At 33.4% G+C, this 25765-nt stretch overlaps 1 protein-coding gene across 1 annotated transcript; it reads right to left on the bottom strand.

Moving 5' to 3' along the window:
* Window positions 1-1940: 1940 nt before the first annotated feature.
* LOC129751096 (general odorant-binding protein 83a-like) lies at window positions 1941-3261 on the bottom strand. Its single transcript, XM_055746391.1, has 4 exons — window positions 3102-3261; window positions 2906-2981; window positions 2588-2844; window positions 1941-2346 (listed from the first exon to the last, which is right to left on the bottom strand). Exons 1-4 carry the CDS (start codon window positions 3186-3188, stop codon window positions 2329-2331), a joined length of 438 nt encoding a protein of 145 aa, XP_055602366.1. The 5' UTR covers window positions 3189-3261; the 3' UTR covers window positions 1941-2328.
* Between the last annotated feature and the right edge of the window lie 22504 nt (window positions 3262-25765).

The following is a 25765-nucleotide window of genomic DNA, read 5'->3' as shown; positions in this document are numbered from 1 at the left end:
GATTTTTGGTTTTGACTATTCTTGAGCTTCATTTTTTGCTGACATGACAAGCAGCTAAGAATTTAATGAAAAAAGTTATAACCTTTTCTAAATAAAAAATCTGAATACATTGAAAAGTATTCAAAAATGACAGACTTTGCTTGCTAGAGCTCTTAATAATTGCATGAAATATTTTTGCAAAGATTTTATAAATCAATAAATTCTCTGGCAATACAAAGCAGTTTTTTGAGATTTTTTAATTCCATCCTACGGTTACACAGCTTTCAAATAAGCAGACAAAAACACAAAAATTTGAAAAAATTATCTTGAAATATATTTTTCATAACATTCAATAACTTTTCTGGGATAAAAGTTAGACTGCAACCAAGCATCAGGGTTAAATTTGAAATGATTTGGTTGGTTCCTGAGTTAGCGCAACGCGTTTCAATTTTGTTTGGAAATTTGTATGGAAGAAGAAATTTTTGCACATTAAATCATCTACAAAAATCAAATAAGCTTGAAAAAAAGCTGGTCTTCAATTTGGGTCTAGACTATTCGTGAGCTTCATTTTTCGCAAACATAACAAGCAGCTAATCATTTCATGAAAAAAGTTATAACCATTTTAAAATAAATAATCTGAATGCATTGAAAAGTATTCAAAAATGGCAGACTTTGCTTGCAAGAGCTTTTAATAATTTCATTCTCATCCTACGGTTACAATGCTTTCAAATAAGCAGTCAGAAACGCATAAATTAATAAAAAAAATAAAAAAGGAATTTGTATAACATTGAATATCTATTCTGGGGAACTAGTAAGGTTTGTGCTTTGTTCACATCAATTGTAGGTACTAGTTGGTTGGTTTTGGAATTCATTAAAGGGGGGGGGGGGGGGGGGTAGGGACTAACGAGTATAAAAAAAACACCATTTTCACGATTTTTTTCTAGAGCTATCGTTCAAACAAATGTATTCAAATTTTTTGCATTATACAAAGCATTGTTAAAAGAACATTTAGTAATTTTTTCGTAGAAAAATATTGAAAAATGAGCCGGTGACGGAGCACTTTCGGGGATGCCTTTTAGAAAACAGGATTTGCGGTGGACACTGTATCTCAGCACAGAATCATCTGAAGTCCAAAAATCAGAGCAAGATATTTTTAATAGATGTTTTTCTGGACCCCAACGTTTTTATTTAACTTAAAAAAAATTTTATGAAATTTTTGTGGCTGTTTGAAGTAAAAACTATGATTTTTCAAGAAAAAATCCGCCATTTTTCACCTGTAAAATCTCCCCAAAGTAAAAAAAACAAAAAAGAAAAACGTTGGAGTCTGGTATTTTATTTGTAGAAAATATGTTCCAAATTTGAAAAGAATCGGTTAAGTAGTTTTCAAATGACGAAGTCCACGGACTTTAAAAATGTGCTTTCGAGAAAAACGCGTTTGAAGTTTCTGCTCTTGCTTTCTTGCAGTATTAGATAAGAGGAGATAAAGGCCTATAATTTCTACAGTTTTGCTTCAATTGATTTGAAAATTTGACACAACATTCTGGAAATGTTTTACAATAAGAAAATAAAAAAATAAAAAAATCGATTTTTTGAAAGTGTTAGACCCTACCCCCCCTTAAAGCTGTTGACAAATTTTTCCAGCATTAAAAAACCGTTGTTTCGAAATAGGAAAAATGGACGGTTTTACCGGTTTCCGTTTACCACCCTTCGAAAAAAACGATGCTAACAATCGTTTTCATGAAACACGAAATCACACTTGTCCTGTTGTTGTTAATGAACAGAACAGTTTTTGTCTGATTAAACGCAGTGGAAGTGATTTAAAACTAGATTTTTCTTCGTGCTCACTTGCATGCTATAGGTACAAAAAAAAACGAATGAAGCAACGGCACAAACATGCCAAACAAAAGAAGTTTTTCTGGCAATTTTCACTCTTATAATTGTCTTTTAAACAGTGCACAAAGTTGTTGGCTGTTAAGAGCATTTTTATTATTATTTTATGTCATGAAAGCGTTTTTAGCTTTTCCATTTTTTTTTCATTTTTCGATGCTTTAGGTTAGTACATTACAAACTTAACAATTTTGATGGAGTTTTTTCACTTCTTAATAAGTTAGTCACAATGGCTACGTGCAGATTTTTTTTCACTTAAACTTAAGCTCCATTAAAACTGGATAATAACTCAAGTTCCACTCTGGCGTTTACTCCTGCTGTTGGCTGCTCTCGCTAATGAATCAAAGTTTTCCACTTTGTTTTCGTCAGGATTGTGCACCCCAGAAAGTGCAAACGCGAAACAAATCGAAGCAGATGGAACGATTATTTCCAGTTTTTTACTGCTGTCATTCTTTTTTTTTCCTAGATCAGGAAGTAGTGCTGAAAATGAAAAGAAAATACGACGCTCTAAGTATCGGGATAAGAGTTTAAAAATCGGAAGTAATTATGGCATTTAACTTTTTCAATTAGCGACTTATTTTTTGATGTGGTAAAATTTTGCACTCTGCTTTTGATCAATGAAAAAAGGGACTAGACAGAACCGAAAAATCCGAATGAAATGAAATGAATGAAGCAAAACTTTCGTAATTGCTAGATAGTGAGAGTCCACTTAGCATCCTACCTTAGGATCGGCTGTTTTCCAGCATTTATGCAGCCAGAAAGCACGCTCGCACTGATTTTCACCCTCGGGATACAGGCATCGCTTGCCCATGTGCAGGGCCAGGTCGTGCATCGAATCCGGCAGGGAATCATGAAGCTTTTCCAGATGCACCTCACCCTGATCGTCAACAACTTTGGCCTCGTGGAAGATACAATTCATGTAGCACTTGAGCTTCTCATCTTCGTGAATCTGCCCGTCACTGAACTCCTTGATAGCCTCTGTCGGAATGTTGGCATGGCGTAATGAGAATTCCATAGAAATAAAGTTATTCTTAATTACCTTCAGTTACTCCGGTCTTCGTCACGCATGTATCGTGGATTGGTTTCAGCGCTGCCAAAAGCTCTGGAGGTGGGTACTATGCAAATTTTATGGAAGCAAATCAATTAAACAAAAATTTGTTTAAAAAATATTGAACAATTATCTTCTGTATAATGTAGAACCAAATCATATTTTATAACTGAAACATTATGCTCACATCAGCATCACGTCGGGGAGTTACATCCGCCGCTGATAAAAACGCGACCTGTTCTAACGCTAACACCAAAATAACGAAGCGAAACATTTTTATTAGAAGAAAAGCACTGATCGAGAGGAACAATCGTTACTGACTTTATGAGAACATCATTCACTGGTATTTATTACAGAAAAGCATACTCTAAATTTTCAATTTTCTGCACCGTCAGACTGAATTACGTTTACGTAAATGCTATTCTTTATCAATTGTTCAAGTGCCAATAGAAACGGTCAAAAGGCGGGGTAAAAATTGAGCGATAATTAATCGATGGGTCAGCGTTCAGGGTTCAAATGAGTGCCTCCCAAAACACGGAGCTGACGAGTACATTTCCGAGGAATCGCAATGACATTGTGCACTTGCCTGCCAAAGCTTAAACTAATTGCTACATTCTGTTTCTCTTTAGTTTTTCACTTCTACCCACCAATCAGGGGAATGACAACACAATCCGGAGCGTGAATGAGTAGAATATTGGGAACGAATAGACTCGTGCTGGTGGAAAACAACATCCAAAGCCTTGAGCAAGCCGGGTAATTATGTAATTCAATTTTTACAATTTCCTCATCTGTGACTTTTCTTGGCGTTGAGAACAAAACATTTAACAGTAAAATTTAGTGAGGATAAGTTTGAAAATCGAATTAAGTGAAGAATTCACTGGAGATAGCTCAATCTTGCTAAAAAAAAAAATAATAAAAATATTTGCAATCAAATCTCAAAACTGGTGAAATTTTCGAAATCTTAAAATGTTAGTGGTAAGGGAGAATGGAGATACTTTATGCTATTTTTCTTTTATTCTCATCATGTTACTTTGAAAACATTTTCTGACAGCGTGTAATTTTAAAATCAGGCGAAACCTGATAAGATAAATGGTCCCCTGACAATTTTTCACCGTATAAGTTCTCATTTCATAATTTACAAGTGACAGACAAAAACAATCTTGAAAGTTTGTCTACTACTTCATAGTAATGGCAAACTTAAAGGCGCAATTTTATTTGAGATAAACAAAATGTTTTAAGCCCGTTATATCAGGCAATTTTTTGGATAATTGTGAGTAATTTTATGCTATTTTTTTTAAAAATTGAGAGTTTACTATTGCTTTGAAATTATAGCATTGTGAAAACGTCCGAAGGAACTCGTGGGGGGCTAGAGGGTTCAACCCCTCCCCATCCCCATGAGAGTCCAGGAAAAGCAAGTAAGGTTTTCTAATCTAAATAAAAAATTTAAATTCTTAATAAAATTTTAATGACCGAATAAGGTAAGTAACCATCTTAATTCAAGACTGAGCTCGAAACCACGATAACTAATCTCAGTTTTAAAATACCTTAAATGTCTTTAAAAAAACGCATAAAACACCAATTGCAGTAATTTCTGGTTCTTTTGAAACTAATTTTTACATTTTTCTGAACATAAAGATATTGCATACATCCAAGGGTGAAAAATACTACAACAATATCTACTAGCTGAAATCATAAAAATATATGATTGGATGAATGTAATTTCAATGTTGACAAATGCGTGATGCAAAAAATCATATTCGAGCATATGGAAACGAGATTTACAAGGTGTCTCTTTGATTTGCATTTTGTTGCATCTTACCCTAGGCACACCAGGCAAAAAATTTGGTGAAAAATATTTTTACACCAAGAGTGTTGGAATAGGATTATTAAACCAGTGAAAAGTTTGTAGGTGATATCATCAAGCCAATCTTTCATACTGGGTAAAGTTTTTTACGGCATCGAAAATTGTGAAAATTTGTACATTTATTGATGATTTTCAAACTTTGAATGAAAATGAAAACCTTTAAAATAATAGCTTAAAATGTAGAAAATTATGTTATCATCATTTTGTATTCATTTGCATTAAATTACGTTATATAAAATTAAAAATTATATCAGTGCTCTGGTATACAAATGTTGCGCCTAACCTCGCTGTTGCATGAACCCCCGTTTGACGGTACTGCTAGAGTTTTTCAAAATTTCCTCCCACAGTGATACAAATCCAGTTCAGATTATTTAATTTTGAGTAGGATTGAACTAATGATGGAGGTTCGGGTTACACATTACTGAAAATCAAAATTGTATTTCTGATGTCATATTTTGAACCCTGTATCCAGTTTAGGATTTTATATTTTGGGTTCGAATCATCATTAAAAATTAAAAACAAAAAGCATTTTTGAAATCCTGGTTCAAATTTGATTTTGAATTTTATTTAAAACACGATTCATGATTTTGGGAAGTTAGAGGCATTTTCAATAATTGGATAACTATTTTTGAATATGAAAAAAGGAAATTAGAAACTATTATCAGTTTATATCTCATATTCAGGTTTGAAGATCTTAAACTTCATTTTTATGCAGAATTCAAGCTTCAAAATGCCCATCCATAAAAAAAACAGATAAGATTCGTCTTTTGAGATTCAAATTTTAGTTCAATTTCACAGGTCGAATTAAAAATAAATAATCGATTTGATGAATCCAGATTGAAACCCAAAAAAAATCAAATTTAAATTAAAGATTCATAATTGAGGGCTCTGAAATAAATTTCAATACACGGCACAAGTCGTTTTGAATTTCGGAAATTTATTCGAAATTCATATTTCTAAGGTGATGAACTTTAAATTTATAACTAACAAGCTGACCCGGTGTGCCTTCCTACTCCTTTCATGGAAAAAATTAAGTTCGCTAAAATTATTCTTATTAAAATAAACTTCTTTTTATATAAAATTTCAACATTATTCGAAAGCGAACTATTTTTCATGGTACCTGAGGTTCTAGATTGTCTTGAGTCTCAACGAACTTGCAGGTTTAAAAGTTGAAGGGAGCACCCTTTAGCAAAACAAAATTAGGGATATTAATTACAATAAAAAAAAAAACCCTTCAAGTTAAAAAAAAATCGCCCCTTTTTGAAGCGGGAAGAGTATTTTGAACCAGCAAATTTGAACTAGTGTACCAGACTTTTTAAAAACACTATGACGTTACTTTCATTAATAACGGGTTTGTTACATTTATTGAATATGAGAGTCTTCATTCATTAAAATGGGAAGCGTAAATGAATACAATATAACATCTTTTTTTTAAAAACTTATTTGTGAATGCAATAAATCATCTCGTTATGTCAAGCGCTTACGTTCATGAATTTTTAACAAAAAAAAAACTTCGAGGATTCAGCAGAAAAAATCCTCCTGAGTTTCACAATCCGTTTCTTCCTTTTCGAATGAAATAAAAATTTAAAATGTTATTTGAAATAAACATTGACTACTTTATGTTATGCTTCAGAGCAGGTTAAAATATTGTGAATTTAAATAAAATTTTTAGAAACGTCGCTGGTGAACTGGCAAGAAAACACAGACTTCCTACAATCTAGTACTTCACTTTTCCTTGTCGGAATTGTTTCGGAAGTCGGAAGTCCGGACTTCCGAAGTAAAATTTAGTTCTGGCGCTATTATATTACACTGCATGATGCGTTCAGATTGTGTACATCGTTCAGAGCAAGTTCACTGGTATTGGGAAAAAGTGGTAGAAATTTTAACACTTACTGGACATTTTGAAATTTTTGCCATGCAAAATCATTTTCAAGATCTATGGCCTTCAATTTTAATACAACACGTGTTGCATTTTCGCATGCTGTGATGCAAAAATAGCAATATTTCTATCACATACGGCTGAAATAGAAACAGGGCTGTAAAAAAATAAAACGCCCAAAGATCTTGAAAACATTTTTGCATGGTAAAATTTTCAAAATGTAAAAATTTCTACCACTTTTTGCAAGCACCAGTGAACTTTATTATTATGATTATTATTATTAGGTTTTATTCATCGAACATTTTTGTTTTAATGAATTAAAAGGATCTATACAAAACAATAAGATAACACGAAACAATGAAGACTGGCGTACTCGGTTGATGAATCGGCTAGATGACTCCCCTAATTGATGTAGATGCTCAGCAATATGAAACTTGCTCTTAGATGTAATGTTTTGTCCAAAATCAAAAATAATACATAGATTGGCTTACATTGCCTGAAATTTCATCGCTTATAGTTACATTTCTTTTGCTGTGTAGTTTATCGGCATTATTGGTGAAAAGTGATGTGCTTTTTAGTATGAAAATCTTCAGGATTTGAAATTCCGTTATGATAAGCCTTCCTAAAAATTGAAAAACAGTTTAAAAATTTAAAAACTTTTTGAAAAAATATGTTTTACCATTCATGTTCCATTACACTGCTAACTGAATATCTTCAGAAAAGTTGGTACAATCTGTTTTATGCACTGTCGTTCCGAATTTTGTTGCAACCAAGATTCAGCTGCCATCTGGAAAATGTTTCGCAACAGCTCAGCTCTAACTACATTGTCTGCTTGCTTGCTCTCCAGCCAAGAGAGTCCTCCAACTTATTAGTGGGTTGTAAAAAGGGGATCCAAATGAGAAAAATGACTTTGAACAACAGACAGACGGCAAAAAATAATCGGACCATCCGTTTTCGGAACTCACGATTGAGATGTAGCAGTTCGAAGTTTAATTAAAAAACTTCATTATCAATTAAGAATACCGGATGGCGGATCGGGGGATTTATTGACTAAATGTTGTTTCCGTTACAGAAAAAGTGCATCATTCTTCCCATTCAATTGGCGAGCTAATGAAGAAGGGAGCTTAAAAATTGTACAGCAGTAGTAAATCCAAGCATCATTGAAACATTTGAGGATAGTTAAACACAAATTAATTCCAGCTGTTCCGTAAAATGGTTTCAATTAGGGTTACCTTATCTCAAAACGCCAAAAAGACTACATTAATTGGACGAAAATTATGTTAACAGAAACCGAGATATTTTGAGTCATTCAAATACAGCCAATAAATTGAAAGTTAGTGACTTAGATACATGAATATTTTAAGTTTTCCTTTAAAATATTCTTAAAACATTGAAAAGTGAAGAGTCAGCAACTGAGTACTCCAAATTGGTTTTTTTTTTTCAAAAAAAAAAATAAAAAATAGCAGTACTTAATGATAGGTATACAAACTACACTAAATATGATATTGCATTTTAGAAACGATTTTTTCATACATGCGCATATTTCCTTTTAACAAACATAATTTAAGATTTGTGTGCTTTTTAATGGGTACTAGGCATTTGAACATATTTCTTGATCACGTTGATCAAAAATAATATAAACTTATTTAAAAAAAAACCTTGGATATTACATCCAATATGTAAGCATTTGATTATTGAATCGAAACGGCAGTTATCAACAATATGTAAATTGATCCAACTTGCTGCTCAAAACTTTCAAATGGTATGATTCTAACTATGAGTAATCTCAGTTAAAAGTGAGTTGTGATCCTAAATATACGTTCCCAACGTGTTTGTATATAAAAACCTGACAGCTGAATATAAATGTGTGTAGTATGATTTTCAGATTTCACTTTTAAGCCATTTTCCTTAAAAATAAATCATACCAGTATACAATCGAAAATGGAATCATTGAAAACCAGAGATTTTAACTCAAAGTTAACGGAGCCCGTCAATACATGGTTTTTGCACGCTGTGTTATCTGCGTTTTTCGGCGAATTTAGATTTTAAACTAGCGAGAAACGACAGTTCAATAGCATAACAATAAATTTCAGTGATAAAATACAACTATACATAAATTTTTTATGAAAAGGGTGGCTTGGATAAAGCGAAAACTCAGTTAATCTGAGCTTGGAAAAGCGAGATTCTACGGTAACTTAAAAAAAATTATTTCACTACACAATTGACCACACGTTCTCATTTATGACTGGAAATGTTTTTCGTGTTTTCATATTCAAGAAATTAACTTATTCAGCAACTTCGTTGAAGACCGCAATACGTTGCAGCTCATTGAATTACAGATATCAGAGATATGCTTTATGTTTAAAGAGGGTGACGGACTTATTTTGGATTGGGTACCGTAAACTGGGGGAACTTTGATTAGCGAGGTAACTTTGATCAACATAAAATTTTTGGAGATAATCATCATTAACTAAGTATAAATTTAAAATATCTGAAAACTTTTTACTACGTTTGAAAGGCTGTCAATTGAGTTACAAACAAGCTAAATTTGGTTTGCATTAGGAGATTTTTCATATTACTTAGAATATAAATTTAAAATCATAAAATATCTGGTTTTTTGAAGGCTCACAAACAAACAGCTCTCCTGATCCATGGCAAACGTTCTCCAATTCCTCGAACACTCCACGTTCACCAGATCACGGTCCACTTGGTCCAACCACCTCGCTCGTTGCGCCCCCGCTCGTCTTGTTCCTACCGGATTCGTAGCGAACACCTGTTTTGCAGGACAGTCGTCCGGCATTCTCGCAACATGTTCCGCCCAGCGTATCCGGCCAGCCTTCACCACCTTCTGGATACTAGGTTCGTCGTAGAGTCGCGCGAGCTCGTGGTTCATCCTTCGCCTCCACACTCCGTTCTCCTGTACGCCGACAAAGATGGTTCTTAACACTCGTCGCTCGAATACCTCGAGTGTACGCAGGTCCTCCTCGAGCAATATCCATTTCTCGTGCCCGTAGAGAACAACCGGTCTAATGAGCGTCATATACAGGTTACACTTCGTGCGAGGGCTAAGTCTTCTAGACCGCAGTTGCTTGTGGAGTCCATAGTTGGCACGACTTCCGCTGATAATTCGCCTCCGGATCTCACGGCTGGTGTCATTGTCTGCGGTCACCAGTGAGCCGAGATAGACAAAGTCTTCGACTTTCTCCAGCTCGTCGCCGTCGATCGTGACCTTGTTATTACTGGACAATCGGGTTCGGTCGGTCTCGGATCCGCAGGCCAGCATGTACTTCGTCTTGGACGTATTAATCATCAACCCAATCCTTCCTGCTTCGTGTTTCAGTTTGCGGTAGATCTCCTCCACCGCCGCAGATTATCTGCCGACTATATCAATGTCATCGGCAAAGCAGATAAGTTGACTGGATCTGTTGAAAATCGTGCCCCGCATTTCGGAGATACGTAAAAACCATAGTGATCAAAGTTACCCCGAAACTCGAAATCTGGTTTTGTAACAAACATTTAATTATAACCGCCAATGTCGTTTGAAATTACTGCAATCAATGATCATGTTTAATACTCCTCACCTCAGTAAGGGTTTTAAAGCTTTTAGGTATTACGAAAAAGCAACCCCTTCCAAAATATTCAAAAATGAATGAAAAAAGTGTTCAAAGTTCCATCAAAGCCCATTTTTAGAAGATGTGCCATTATTGGAGTCTCAACTACTTAATTCCTTAGTGACTTATTTTGAACCACTCAACATAACCTGGGTATTAAACTTGGTTTTAAATGATCTTGAACGTGATAAGACGTTGTTCAACGATATGATAAGAATTATGCTCACTATTTCAATTATTATAAATCAAATTTGCTAGCTGGTGTATTTGATTTCGATGTTTACTTTTAAATCTGCGGCATTAAACTCAGAAGACTTAAATTTAGCACTTAAACAACTGATTTACATGACTCGCTACACGAAACTAATCATCAAATTACTAATCATACAAATCTTTTCGAAAATTGCTGGCATTTTGCCGAGCAGTAAAAAAAACGATACAGAAAACGATACAGCGAATTTCAGTTTCCTGGGGGTTGGGAAAAATGATAACAAATCGGCTAATTTGTAACGAGTTTAATTTTTGTAACATGTCGAAATATCTCAGTTAATAGTAGAACAATTTTAACAAAAAATACATTCAACTACAGCTATGAGATAGTCTTAATATATCTCATAGGAAGAAAAATCGTGAAATGTGTAAAAATTACAAACGAAAAATTACTAAAAATATAGTTTTTCAGCCCCTGTGATTATGTAATTTAAAAAAAAAAAGAGTTGAAAAATTTACCCCAACGATAATTTTTTTTCGTGCAACAAAAGTTGTTTGAAGATAAAACTGAACTTTTGTTAATTTTTCAGTGAAAAAAAACTGGCTTTTAGATGGTTTAACCCTCATCCGTATTAGATTTCATTACCCTAATCAGCACTAGGAGTGTCAATTTGACGCTCCAAGCTGAAATCGTCATAACTCTTTTTATATCCAACCGACTACAATGAAACTTATATCACTAGAAACCTTGTAATGTCGGTAAAATATGTCTAGAACATTATATATAGCTAAAGCTTATAGTTTTCTCGTTATTCAGCATGAAAGAAAAAAAAATCGAAAAAACATGCCTCAGGAAAAGTGCTGTATTTAATATATTACACGTCCAAAAAATATTTGCTTTATGCAAATTTTAAAACACTTTCAATAAGGTGTCACCAACCAGAGAAAAACGAATAAGACAATATTTTCTAAAACCTCGATAGAGGAGAATCTAAAGTATGATTTTATGCTAAAAATCATACTGAACTCGCTAAGGTATGCTTTTTATGGGTATGTTCTATCACGGCCCATGCGTTCGTTGTAACGCGCCAATCGTAGTAGGCTGAAAATAGCATTAATTTTTCAAAAAGGCCAATTTTTATTGAAAATTTACAAAAAGTCTAACACCGTATTTTGAGCGTTAATTCAGCCCAAAAAATCTACTTTCCATATTTTTTGAATTTTGATTAGTCCATTTTGATTTTATTTTCAGTCAAAGCTTCTGTAAGTATTAGTGTGTATTCGGTCTTCGGCTGCCTTCGGGTGTGTTCGGCTGCTAGGCGCGTATTGAATACACAGCGGCGCGTATTTGCAACACAGTTTTGTTCTGTGACTGTGGATATGGTTTTTAAAAAATCAAGTTTTTGAAGTAACTATAGCAATTTGAGTAATAAAAAATCATAGGCATTTGTAGAAAACACTTTTCTTCAACCATTATACCCATTTTTAACACAATTTGTACGTGGAATACTTAAAAAATCAGCGATTCGCTTAGGTGGCGCATAATAGGGCATGTTCCAGGGATGCCAGGTGGTTTTGACAAAAATCAGGACACCGCGATGAAAAAAATCAGGATTTTTCAAGACACCAATAAATTGATGAAAATAACAAGCAGCTCTTATTAGATTGCATAACTAAAGGCGAAATACAGGTGCTAAACACGCCGCGAGAGCGAGAAGAACCTTGGATGGACTGAAGTTAGTATCGATAAACAATATTTAAATATCATTTGAACCAAACATTTTCATCGATTAAACTGGTAAAACTATTTTATTGAAGATTTGTTTGATTTTCTCACCATTGAACAATGAATTTAGTTTTAGTTTAGATATTTTTTAAAAATCAGGACAAATCAGGACATTTTAAGCGCCATTTTTCAAAAATCAGGACAATTCGAGCGTTTTGGAAAAATCAGGACGGCCTCTCGAAAATCAGGACAAATCCTGAAAAATCAGGACACCTGACACCCCTGGCATGTTCCCCTACGTTTCTTTGTTGGAAATTTTCTATTGATAGTAGGGGAACATGCCCTATTATGCGCCACCTAAGCGAATCACTGATTTTCTATGTATTCCACGAACAAATTGTGTTAAAAATGGGTGTAATCGTTGAAGAAAAGTGTTTTCTACAAATGCCTATGATTTTTTATTACTCAAACTGCTATAGTTGCTTCAAAAACTTGATTTTTAAAAACCTTATTCAAAGCCACAGAACAAAACTGTGTTGCAAATACGCGCCGCCGTGTATTCAATACGCGCCTAGCAGCCGAACACACCCGAGAGCAGCCGAAGACCGAAAATACACCAATACTTACAGACACTTTGACAGAAAAGAAAATCAAAATGGACTAATAGAAATTTAACAAAAAATGAAAAATGGATTTTTTGCGCTGAATTAACGCTCAAAATATGGTTTTAGACTTTTTGTTCATTTTCAATGAAAGTTGGCCTTTTTGAAAAATTAATGCTATTTACAGCCTACTACGATTGGCGCGTTATAAAGAGCGCATGGGCCGTGATAGAACATACCCATGAAAAGCACACCTTATCGAGTTCAGTGTGATTTTTTAGCATAAAATCATAATTTAGATTCTCCTCTATCGATGTGTCAGAAAATACTGTCTTATTCGTTTTTCTCTGCTTGGTGACACCTTATTAAAAGTGTTTTAAAATTTAGATCGAAATGAAGAAAAACCTAAATTGTGAAAATATTACGACACAGGGGCATTTTAAGGAAAAATTCATACTTGCCATGACCAATCACAGCATTTAAAACAAACTGGTGATATTTTGCAGGCTTAAAATGTTTCAGATTCTTCAAAACAAGAGTGGCGCGTATTAGCCACATGGGGCGTTATATGAACTTTTCCCCTACCTTGTTCACGTTTGCTTGTCACGACGCGCATCATTAGGGGTTCTGCTTCATTAGATGCTTCTAGTTCATCAACGGGTTCAAGTATCATTCTAATTTTTGGAGCATAGAAACTTGAAGTTACAAGCTGTCAGAAAATGTCAAAGACAAGGAGTTGCAAAATTTTTCCAAAAAGATATGGTGAAAATAAGAAAAGGGTTTCAAGTATCCCCACTCTCCCCTATGTATTCTACAAAACTGAAACCATATCAAATCCTCAAAGGTTTTGGAAGTCAAAATGCATCAAATTAATGACACGGTTTTGATTATGTCAGACTTTCTTCACTTATCGTTGGGTAGCCTGATGGACATTTGCGTATTAAACATTGACCCTAAGAACAAGTTAACTGCCCTGTATTTAACACTGCAGAAGAAATTTCGTCAAAAACATTTTAGAAGAAATTTCGTTTAAACACACCACACACATAACGGAGGAGTTGTTTTTACTCTATTCTTATCGAAAATTGCTGTTTTAAAGCAAAAGAAGTTGTGGAAAAAACAGATGGTTGTAGTAAAAAACATTCAACTAAAAAGTGTACCTGAATAGAGCCTGGGGAAAAGTTGAAGAAAGTTAGTTCAGGAACGAATAAACGTGAACAAACAAAAATCGACTATAAGAATAGGAACGGAAAAGATTGATTTGACCGCATAAATACTCATCAATCGCTGTCGGAAACATAGCAAAATTTGGAAGAAAAAAAGCTTGGTGGTCCAAAATTTAACCCTGGTGGTCCAAAATTTAACCCTGGTGGTCCAAAATACCGACCAGAGTTATGATCGAAGATACGAGTTTCAGTTTTAAATCTTGTTACATAGCAACAAACGACGATATGTTTAGATAGAAAATCCCTCGATCTTCGTAATAAACGGAGAAAGCAGTCAAAAATTGTAACATATATTTTTTTTTATTTAAAAAAACAGCATAGCCACATCCAAAATTTGTCCGTCCATATTTCCCATATTTTCTTTTTTGTCCGTTGCCATATTTCGCTTCGAAATTTGTATACCGTCAAACGGGGCATCATGCAAAAGCAGGGTTAGATGCAACATTTGTGTACCACAACACTCATTCAATTTTTATTTAATAATAAAATGTAATGTAATAAAATTATCATTTAATGATAACAAATTGATGATGACTTAGTTTTTAATATCGTGAAAGAATTTTTCAAAGTTTTTGATTCTCATAAAAAATTTAAAAAAATCGAGCAATAGATGTACAACTTTTTACATTTTTTTAAGCCGTAATAAACTTTACCTCGTATGACGGATTGGCTTAATGATATCACCTACAAACTTTATATAACTTTCATTATCCAATATCAACACTGTTGGTGTATAAATATTTTTCGAACAATTGCCAATTTTTTTAAATAAATATTTTTATAATTCAGTTAGCTGACTGGGGCAAAATGCAACAATATGCAAATCAGAACTAAATCTCATAAATCGCGTTTCCATATGCTGGGATATGATTGTTTTGCATTATGCGTTTGTTAACACTAAACTTCATCCATCCTAAGATTTATTTACATGATTTAAGATAATATAATATTTTGTAGTATTTTTTACCCCTAAATGTATGCAGCAGATTAACACTTTTTGCTTTAAAACATTTTTGACAGAAAAAATGTAAATTTTAATTCGAACAAAACCGAAAATTATTGCAATTTGTGCTTTATGCGTTTTGACATCACAAATGTATCAAAAACTTTAAGTTTTCAATCGTTTTCATTTAATTTTTCATTAGTTTCAGAGTTTGTTGCAACTTACCCCTTTTTCTTAGCATGGTGAAAATCGCATGTTTTTGTAAATTTAAAAATAATTCGTCAAACCAACAATTTTTCTGACTACGTTAGTTTGGAGTCCCATCGACCTTAAAACTTTTGATGTACAAGAGGTATGACTATCTGTAAGCATTAAGATTTTAGAAGCCATTGAAGTTGAAAACTGTTGCATGATGCCCCAGTTGACGGTACTCAACCAAACGGCAGAAAACATGAACATCGAGATAATAATGCGCCTTCATTTAGGCCATAATTTTCCCAGCGATGCGATGAACTTTCCAACCTCTACGGCACCCTGGTTGCTTTGTGCGATGTTAAGCATGATACGTGCAATGTTGTCGCGTAGCTTTGGAAACGGTTATTTTAATTTTAGTACACTGTACCTTGTAGAAACAAAATCTTATAGAATTGATACAGTATTGAAACAAAAAAAAACGATTAACACATGTCATTTTAAAATAAATTTTAACCGACCTAAAATTGAATTCATCATGGGAATCAATTCAATGATAAATCAATTAATGTAAACTATGACTTATTTTTACATCATGGCATTTGCAAAACTGAAATGAAACCTGTAATTAATTCATGACCTTTTTTAAATAAAGTATAAATCTTTATGATTCACGATTTATGCTTTCCACGGTCTAAGCTAGTTGGACGAAGTTTTTTTTAACAGACTCCGTAGATTTTCCACACGAAAAAGTTTCATGTTTACCTTTCCTCCGTCCGTCCAGCTGCTATCGTTCGTTCATGGTCGGGCCATAAAACAAGCGGACAGAAGATTTTGATTCATCTCGAGGGCAGCATCAACAGAAAAGTTCACTCACTTCTCCGAACAAACTCCACTAAAAGTAAATTCAAAAAATTTAATAAAAAGATTTTTACTTGTTTTTTTCGAGCAACCATAATTTAATGGAACTGTGCGTACGTTTTGTTGAGTTGGTTACCTAAACTTTTCCAAGCGTAGTGATTTGAATGCTTTTTCTGTGCTTAGGGGAAAGTGTTCCTGAATGCGCCCAGCGGGTTGAATGCATTTTGAGGAAAAATACGCTTTAAACATAAGGCATGAAAGAATTTTGAGAATTTACAAACTCCAAAAAATTTCAAATTCATATAAGGTTTTTATTACTTTCTGATGAATTCCAAAACAAAAACTTGGATGATTATTGATTTTTATTCAGAAAAACATAAAAAATGCATCAAATTTTTGCTAATTGAAAGTTTAATAATGTTAACAAAGTGGAATAAGAGAGTGTTTTTGTGTGCACCCCATCATGTTTGTAAAATGCCTCAATCCTAAAAAAAACAGGTAAAATAGAAAAAAATATGACTTTTTTAACTAAAGCTTCGAATCTTTGCCCTTTTCAGCACCTGAAGTTAAAATTGAAGATCTCAAAACAAATTTGATAAAGTATTTCATATGGATGAACAGATTCCATAATATTTCAACCCTAACTTTTTTCTACTCCATAAGATTATAAAAGACATAGGTTTTTATAAAAGTACAGCTTTGTCGTATGATTGTTATCAGTTTCAAGCGTTTTCAATGGGTATAACTATTCTGAAATAACAAGCGAATCTGAAACATAAATAGGCGCAATCAGACTTCAGGGTTTGAGGTTCGGCCATTTTGACAACTTGTATAATCAATTCGTTTTCTCGAAAACTGAAGGAGGTTTCAACAAAAAAAATACTCCAATATGTAGAGAACAGATGTCTGCTCATGTGTATATAGTTTTTGTACCCATATTTGATTGAATATTTGATTAAATCAGTATTCTTCTTAATAGGCGCGTATAGCCTGCTTCTCCCCTACCCTTGCATCTGGTTTTATGAGCCAACCGTGGCGGGGTGTTGGAATCATCCCAACACAAAACACGAGGAAGAGAGAAAACGTAAAAAAAAAACAAACTCTCCAGCCTCCCTTCCTGGAGCGCAGTGGGAATAGATTTGAATTTTTCATCGCTTTATTTTATTACACGGATTCATCGTATAATCGCATGTGCTTCCGGCCATTTCATAAGCATATTTCCCCTGAAACGTTTGTATAATGTTCTTCCGTTTCAGTTTTGATTGTCGTGAGCATGTGTCATTTGGGTTAAATGGATTTAAGAAATAATACAGCCCATATATGATATGGCCTGAAATCGCTGTTATCTTGCTTTTTGATTATAGATCAGTAAATGCTGCTTTATTTTGGGAGTAAGATCAATACTGAGTTTGTATTTTGATAAGCCAAGTTGAGAGGGTAGATTTTCATCAGTCAGAACCTAGTAGAATTTTCTATATTATTGGTCGATTTTGTAATATACACTCCAAAGTGGACAATCGAGAGGAAAGTGAACGCTCTACGAGGTTTAAAATTTTATTCTTCTGTACTTGTGGTATCTGAACAACCTCTTTTTTCATAAAACTTAATAATTTTCATTTTTAAATTGCGACCCAGAGATGGGTCTTGACTCAAACATTCAGTCAGCGAAACTTTTTTTGTAGAGAAATGAATCCAACTTAGATGAAATTTCAGGGACTAGCTAAGAGAAAATCGATGTTGAAAAATGTGGTAGCTAGAACCTGGAATAAAAAAAAATGTTTACAGATTAAATAAGATATAACAAAATTAGATTACCTTGCTTGTAACCAAACCGAATATTCTTCAACATTCAACACAGCAAATGAAAATTGTGTTTTGTTTTGATTTAAATATTCGCAGAAGGCAAAACAAATTCTAGCACTGATTCTAGTACTTCCTGATAAAACTGCTCGAACTGGAACTGAAACAAAATGTAGTTTCCTTTTTAGTTTAGATTGTTTGTAGTGGTATGTTAATGGAAAAACGCGAATACCTTTTGCCGATTGAAAAAACGGATGGTCAGTCTATCAACGAGTTTAGGCGATGACGTACGCGTAATAGCTTAGGAGAATTTCATTTTAAATTTTTACAATTAATGGCTACGACAATGGCGCAATCTATGCTCCCAACGGCAGTGGTTTATTGTTGTAATCATTTTGAAAAAATGTGAACTCTTAAAAAAAAAAGTGAGTGAAATTAAATTTAATTACAATTGAAAATTTTCAGCAAGATGGCGACGACGCTTAAACTTGTAACATTAATATGTTGTTGCTTGAAAGAAAAAAAACAATTTGCTTAAGATGATGAATGATCGTGCGGAAGGCCACGTATCGTAAAAAAAATATATATAAGTCTTGTGACGTGACTGTGTTTTCACAAAAGAAATTTAATTCCATTTGTGTGGCAGGACGCAAATGATGAAAAATCGTGCGGAAGGCCACGTATTTAAAAAAAAGGATTGGGTGACAGGACCCATATTATGAAAAAAATAATTATTCCATTTGTGTGGCAGTACACAAATGATGAGTACGTTTAGTTTCAATTCCATTTGTGTGGCAGGACGCAAATAATGAAAAATCGTGCGGAAGGCCACGTATTTAAAAAAAAAGATTGGGTGACAGGACCCATATCATGAAAAAATAATTATTCCATTTGTGTGGCAGTACACAAATGATGAGTACGTTTAGGTACACAAATCGTGCAGAAGGTCACGTATATATTATAAATAAATTGGGTGACAGGACCCAAGATACAGTTGATTAAAAAAAAAAATTGAATTTATATTTGTGTGGCAGGACGCAAATGAGTAATTTATAATGAAAAAAGGTGCGGAATGACATGTTTTCATAGGAATTGATATCTAAACATTGAGATTGGGTTGCAGAACCCTGTTGCAATAAAAGTTTAACAAAATTAAAGGTCTATCAATTTGTGAAATCAAATACGGTTAAAAAAATAATAATTGAAAAACATGTTCATGAAATATGGCAAGACCATCGAGTGGAAAATGTTAAGCTACAGGTACAGCATTGCAAAAAAAAAGGACTCCAACTTAGTAAACTAATGCTTAAGTGAAAATATGCCAAATTCAAATTTTTAATTTCAACGAAAACGAGTTTGGATTTAATTCTAGGCTGTCTGTGATGAAATCTGGAAAAGGAATTTTGAGTTGGTATTTTCAGGGTGAAAACCTAAACCAAGAAGGTTCTAAAGTTAAAATCTGAAAAAAAAATTAGGATTTGAAGTTGATTCTTCCATTTAAACTTTTCTTATTGGTGTGAAATTTGAAGTGAATTGGAATATTTATAAAAAAAAAATGAAGTAGCTTTGAACACCAGATCGGAAAAGGGATTTTGTATTCACATAGTGGAAAAAAACGCATTCGGTATCTACTAAAACTAGAGTTTTATGGCATTTTATTCTCAGCAGAAATTTAAAACCTGAGGTTCTAAGACTTTGAAACCAGAAAGCTAATGATACACCTGTGTCTACATTTGGTTGGATAACTCAAATTCTGTGTGCTTACTTTGAAATTTAATGTAACGAAAATTTGAAATTGTCGAGAAACCTTTGAGTCAAATTAGAATTTAATATCAAAACTTAAGATCTGAGAACAAGGTCTGAATTCAAATTTATAAATAATAAAAATTGGAAAGTGACAAATATGGGAAAAAGGAGGAGAAAATGGAGATGGGTTCTAAAAATTATTCAAAAATCCGAGGTTTACAGTTGAATCTAAGTCTTTCTTCTAATCTGATATAATATATGACGGATTTTCTAATTGAATTGGAATATTTCCACTAAACAAAGAAAAATCGATTAGTTTAAAAACTAGATCGGAATAAGGTATTTGAATTGGCAGATATTGTTAAAAAAAAAACGTACATTGATAACTGGTAAATAAAATAGTTTTATGGCTGAAATTTTATTTTAAATATACGAGATTTAATGGATATCACCTATCTTTAATTTAGCATTCTCATTAAGGTATTTATTGGATTAAAAAGATCTAAAACGATTCGAAAATCTCAATCAAAATTTTAACATTCTAGTTGATGATTGTATGAATTATGCAGGACAAATAATATGACGTCAAAGAAGAGATGTAAAAACACAACCGGCAATAAAATTTTAATCTATAGTCACATTTGAGGATTGGTAAAAAAAAGGGGGAAATTATATTTTGAACTTAAATTGTGGTCGATAGTTGAATTGGATTACGTTTTATGTACGTTAATTATAAATATCTGAAACGGAAACCTTAAATCAGAATTTCTATGTACCTTGTTTGAAATTCTAAATCAGAACGTTAATATTATTTTCAAACCAAGTAACAATGGGAATGCAAATGTGAATACATGATAAAACATTAAACCAACAATATTACTTATGCGAATGCACTAGTGAATGAGTTTTCATTCACTTTGAACTCAGTGATTGGGATCTGAATTAAAATTGTAGCGAAGTATGAAATTAGAACCGTACACCGTGGACCGCACAAAAAAAAAAATGAATTGTATTTTTAATTTATTTCGAGTTATAATGAGACCTCTGTACCTTTGATTGGATATTTTTAATGTAATATAACGAAGATTTGTGTATCTGATGTGAACCTCTGTTTCGAGTTAGAATCTAATACCAAAACTTGAGGTCTGAGAACCAAATCCGAATTTGATTTTATTTATTTATTAATAAAGTCAAACTAAAGTCAAATCTTAAGTCGTAATCTGTAAATATATATAAAAAAAAAGAAGAGAATGTGAGAAATAAAAAAGGAGGACCTGAAGATGGAATTTAAAAATAAATAAATAAATAAAAACCAACGCGAGGCTCGAAGCTCAATGCCTTTCTTCTAAATGTATCTGACGGAAATGTATATGGAATTGGAATACTTATTATTTTAAAAAGAAATGAGGAAACATCGTTTGATGTTAGGTTACGAAAATTTGTAAATGTGATATGTGATGATTTCAATTTGAATCTAATATCGCAACTTGAGGTCTGAGAGCTAGATCCAAATTTCATCTTAAACATTAAGCCTTCAATATGAAATTTAAAAAGTAGGGAAGGTGAGAAATAAACATCCAGTCTTAAGTAAGAAATCAATTTCTGAATCTGAAAACCGAGCCCGAGGCTCAGTTCAACGTTAAATTTCAGATTTGAAAACGGAAACTAGTGGTATATAGTCATGATAATAATTCAACACATGCTAAAAACAAAAAAAAAAGAGTTTTCACTGCCTTAAGTATTCCATGCACTAGTTAATTATCTTCGACACAATTTTCAAATATTTGATATTAAGCTGATTTTTCATCACTAGAAGCGAAAGGAAAAAAAAGAAGTAACACGCATTGGGACGTTTGACGATTCTATCCTCGGAAAGTCACAAACATCAGAACAGGATCTCTTCTTGAAACGGTGTCGTTGAATGATTGCATAAGTGGGTAAGGTACAATCCGTTATTTTGAAGCTTAAATTGCACTGAAAACTGTAGGGGAGAGTGGGGATACTTGATCCCCTTTTCTTATTTTCACCATATCTTTTTGGAAAAATTTAGCAACTCGCCGTCTTTGACATTTTCTGACAGCTTGTAACTTCAAGTTTCTATGCTCCAAAAATTAGAACGATACTTGAACCCCTTGATAAACTAGAAGCATTTTCGTGAGAGTAAAAAAATTGCGATTTTTCTGAAGTTGGGGGAGACTTGATCCCCTATTGAAGGAGACTTGATCTTTTATTCAGGAAGCCCTAATCCTTGTATGAAAATCAAACAAAACCCAAGATAGAATGTTTATTGACTATTTTGGTCATGTTTGTTCTCATTTCACAATTTATAGCAGGCATAAGAAGAAAATTCCATAACTTTGTCTCAACGTTAATGACATTGCATACTTAAAGGCGCTATTTTTTATAATTAGGAGAAAATTAATTATTTTCGCTCTTTTCTTCAGACAATTGTTCGGTAAATATTAGTTTTTGGATAAATATTAGTAACTTCGTAATCAGCAATCATAACGATCAATTCAGACGAAGCATATGCCGTTTGGAAGGGGGATCAATTGTACCCAACTCTAGGGGATCAATTGTACCCATAATCATCATTTTAGAAAAAAAAATCTGAAAAAAGTTGAGAATTTTCCATTGCTTTGAAAATATGGCATTATGAAGTTTATTTTACGCTCGAACGATTGATACATTGGAACAAATATTTTTTTCATAATTTTCCCATGTAAGGAACATTTTAAAGTGATGAAAAAAGATCTTCAAGTTACATTTTGTGAAATTTTTCAAACAAAGTTCAATTACTCGAACAATTATTTTGTTAAAATTTTTTAAACTACAAGCATTGTTATTTTGCTCATTTTGGCACATTTCTCTAGAACATTTGATCTTTGTTAGAAATTCCAGTTTCGAGATATAGCTAAGGAATCAAGTATCCCCAGGGATCAAGTATCCTCATTCTCCCCTACTGTTGAATACGGCGAATATCGCCAGAATGGTGGAACAGTCTAAGACAATAATTATGATTCATCGCAGAAAACACAATCTTCAAATCTAGATAACATTTGGATATAGAAGTAGACGTCTCAAATTTCAAATTTGACAGTATCATGGTTAAAACATTCCAACTTCTGTAGTATCATGAACTAAATTTTTCAACTCCGATAGAGTAGAGTGATAGGCGAATGTGGTAGCTAGAACCTGGAATAAAAAAAAATGTTTACAGATTAAATAAGATATAACAAAATTAGATTACCTTGCTTGTAACCAAACCGAATATTCTTCAACATTCAACACAGCAAATGAAAATTGTGTTTTGTTTTGATTTAAATATTCGCAGAAGGCAAAACAAATTCTAGCACTGATTCTAGTACTTCCTGATAAAACTGCTCGAACTGGAACTGAAACAAAATGTAGTTTCCTTTTTAGTTTTGATTGTTTGTAGTGGTATGTTAATGGAAAAACGCGAATACCTTTTGCCGATTGAAAAAACGAATGGTCTGTCTATCAACGAGTTTAGGCGATGACGTACGCGTAATAGCTTAGGAGAATTTCATTTTAAATTTTTACAATTAATGGCTACGACAAAAAACATGCGAAAAAAAATTCGCCTTGTCTCCCGGTGAGACTTGAACCCACATCTTGCGCCTCTCCGGGGCCCATGTATTAACATTCCGGGAGACCGGGAGACAAGGCGAATTTTTTTTTCGCATGTTTTTCAACATCGATTTTCTCTTATCTAGTCCCTGAAATTTCATTTAATAATTTTCATAAAACTAAAAAATCGGTAATAATTCAAGAAGTGATTTGTGTGGGTTTGTGATCTTTTATTTCCTATGATATTTTTCCTCAAACGGTCCAATGCATGGATAAAAAAATAAAAATAATTTTTAATATAGGTAAGTTTGTTTTTTCTAGTTATGTAAGTGTATTTACATTAACAGTTTTTCGTATTAAAGAGAAACTTTCGAAAACAAGTCCTAAAGTATTTAAAATGGTGAGCTAGATTTAATCAAAGAATCCTTCTAACTTTCATTAACTTTCATCGATGGTTAATATCATTGAATTTGCTCAAAAATCTGGTGCTTATTTGATTTGAACGCGGAATGAGTTTATTTAAAAAAGCTTTCAATTACTTTTTTATAACTTATTTTATGCTCAATCCATGCAACATCTATCGAACTCCTGAGCAAATTCACAGATTTTAATCATCGATGAAAATAAATCGAATTTTCAAAAGTAAAAGTAAAAGATTAATTTCGCGGTTCAAATCAAATCCCTGCAAACTCGATTAAAATTGAAGATATTAGTGAAATTTGGCTATTAAAAAAAAGTAATATTGGAAATGGTAAACAATACACCAAAAAAATATGAAATTCTTCGAACAAATTTTAACGGGAAGATTAAATGGTTCATTAGTCATTAGTTCATCAGCAAATATTCTTCGTTTAAAATTAATTCCATAATAAAAATTCTGTTGATAATTTTTATAGAATAAAAATCAGGTTATTTCATTAAATAAAACTTACGAAAATACGCAAATTTTTATTTTCATTTTTGATATCCAGCTTAATTGTGTATATAAACTGGCTTTGGTAAAATTTTAAAAAATTTTAAACTAAAAAAAACAATCAAAATCATAAGTCTGCGATATCTTGCAATTTATCATCTTTGTAGTCTTATATTGATTGTGGAACTCATTTACGAACTGAATCTAAATCTGAATTAAGAATAAAAATAATAAACCTGAATTAAATACTTCATTTTTTTTATATGTTTCTGAATCTCAACACATAAGAGACCGCAAAGATATTTAGGCCGGAAAACACCAAAATTCTGCGTTCTCTATCTCAGAAACCACCGAACCAAATCATACAAATTATGTACTTTTGAACTAATAAAATTGTCGTGTTTATATTTGTAGAATAAAGGGTGATACGGTCAAAATTTGGTCAAGGGAAAACGCGTGTAAATCGGTGAAATCGTTTATTAAAAATCAAATTAAATTTCTTTTTCTAGTTAAATAAGTATAAAATTCAGGAGAAATATATTCAGTTAGACTTCCGCTTTTCCAAATCCGAATTGCCGGGCCTTACGCTTAACCCCTGCCATCAGATTTTGTACAGCCACCTTTTCCACCTTCTTCGCCGCAGAAAGCCAGTTTGCCTTGAAGTTTTGCTCGTCCTTAGCAGTTTTTTTTTTTGTCTTCTTTAGGTTCCGCTTGACAATAGCCCAGTATTTCTCAATTGGGCTGAGCTCTGGTGTGTTGGGAGGGTTCTTGTCCTTGGGAACCACCTGTACGTTGTTGGCGGCGTACCATTCCATGGCCTTTTTACCGTAATGGCAAGATGCCAAATCCGGCCAAAATAGTACGGAACAACCTTGTTTTTTCAGGAAAGGCAGCAGACGTTTATTCAAATACTCTTTCACGTAAATATCTTGGTTGACAGTCCAGGAAGCAATGAAAATGGTGCTATTCAAGCCACAGGTACAGATGGCTTGCCAAACCAGATATTCCTTCGCGAACTTTGACAGTTTCATGTGCTTGAAAATATCTGCTACCTTTCCCCTTCCTTTTGCCATATAAAACTCCTGTCCCGGAAGCTGCTTGTAGTCGGCTTTGAAGTAGGTTTCGTCGTCCATTAGCACGCAGTCAAACTTCGTCAGCATCGTCTTGTACAGCCTCCGGGATCGCGCTCTGGCTGTCGTATTTTGTTCATCATCGCGATTTGGAGTCACTACCTTCTTGTAAGTCGATAGTCCTGCTCGTTTTTTGGCTCAATGCACGGTTGTAGACGATACACCCAGCTTATTTGCGACATCTCGGAGAGAGAGGTTAGGGTTTCGCTTGAAACAACCGGCAACTCTCTTTGTCGTCTCAGCGGCTTCCGGGTTTCGATTTCCCCCCGATCCAGACTTCCTGGCTGTCGACAAACGTTCCCCAAACACTTTAATTACATTTGTAACGGTTGATTTGGCAACTTTTAGCGATTTTGCCAGCTTTGCGTGCGAGTAGCTCGGATTTTCGCGATGCACGAGCAAAATTTTGATACGCTGCTCTTCTTCCTTGGACGACATTTTGACAACTGAAGAGTGAATTCCAAAATCAAAATAGGAGCAACGTTCTACACACACACCTTCAAAATGAGGGATGTTCAGGTTTTTTAAATGCAAAATTGAAAGAAATACGTACATAA

The sequence above is a fragment of the Uranotaenia lowii genome, chromosome 1 (assembly GCF_029784155.1).
Source record: "Uranotaenia lowii strain MFRU-FL chromosome 1, ASM2978415v1, whole genome shotgun sequence".
Taxonomy (NCBI): Eukaryota; Metazoa; Arthropoda; class Insecta; order Diptera; family Culicidae; genus Uranotaenia; species Uranotaenia lowii.
This window is presented reverse-complemented; position numbering and strand designations above follow the sequence as displayed.

What these genes read in the sequence shown, in the direction of transcription:
- LOC129751096 (XM_055746391.1), bottom strand. Translation starts at nt 3,188, where the DNA reads ATGTTTCGCTTCGTTATTTTGGTGTTAGCGTTAGAACAGGTCGCGTTT. An exon ending in CTCCCCGACGTGATGCTGAT is followed by an intron (nt 2,982 to 3,101) that starts GTGAGCATAATG and finishes AAATTTGCATAG; the next exon opens with TACCCACCTCCAGAGCTTTT. An exon ending in GAAGACCGGAGTAACTGAAG is followed by an intron (nt 2,845 to 2,905) that starts GTAATTAAGAAT and finishes ACATTCCGACAG; the next exon opens with AGGCTATCAAGGAGTTCAGT.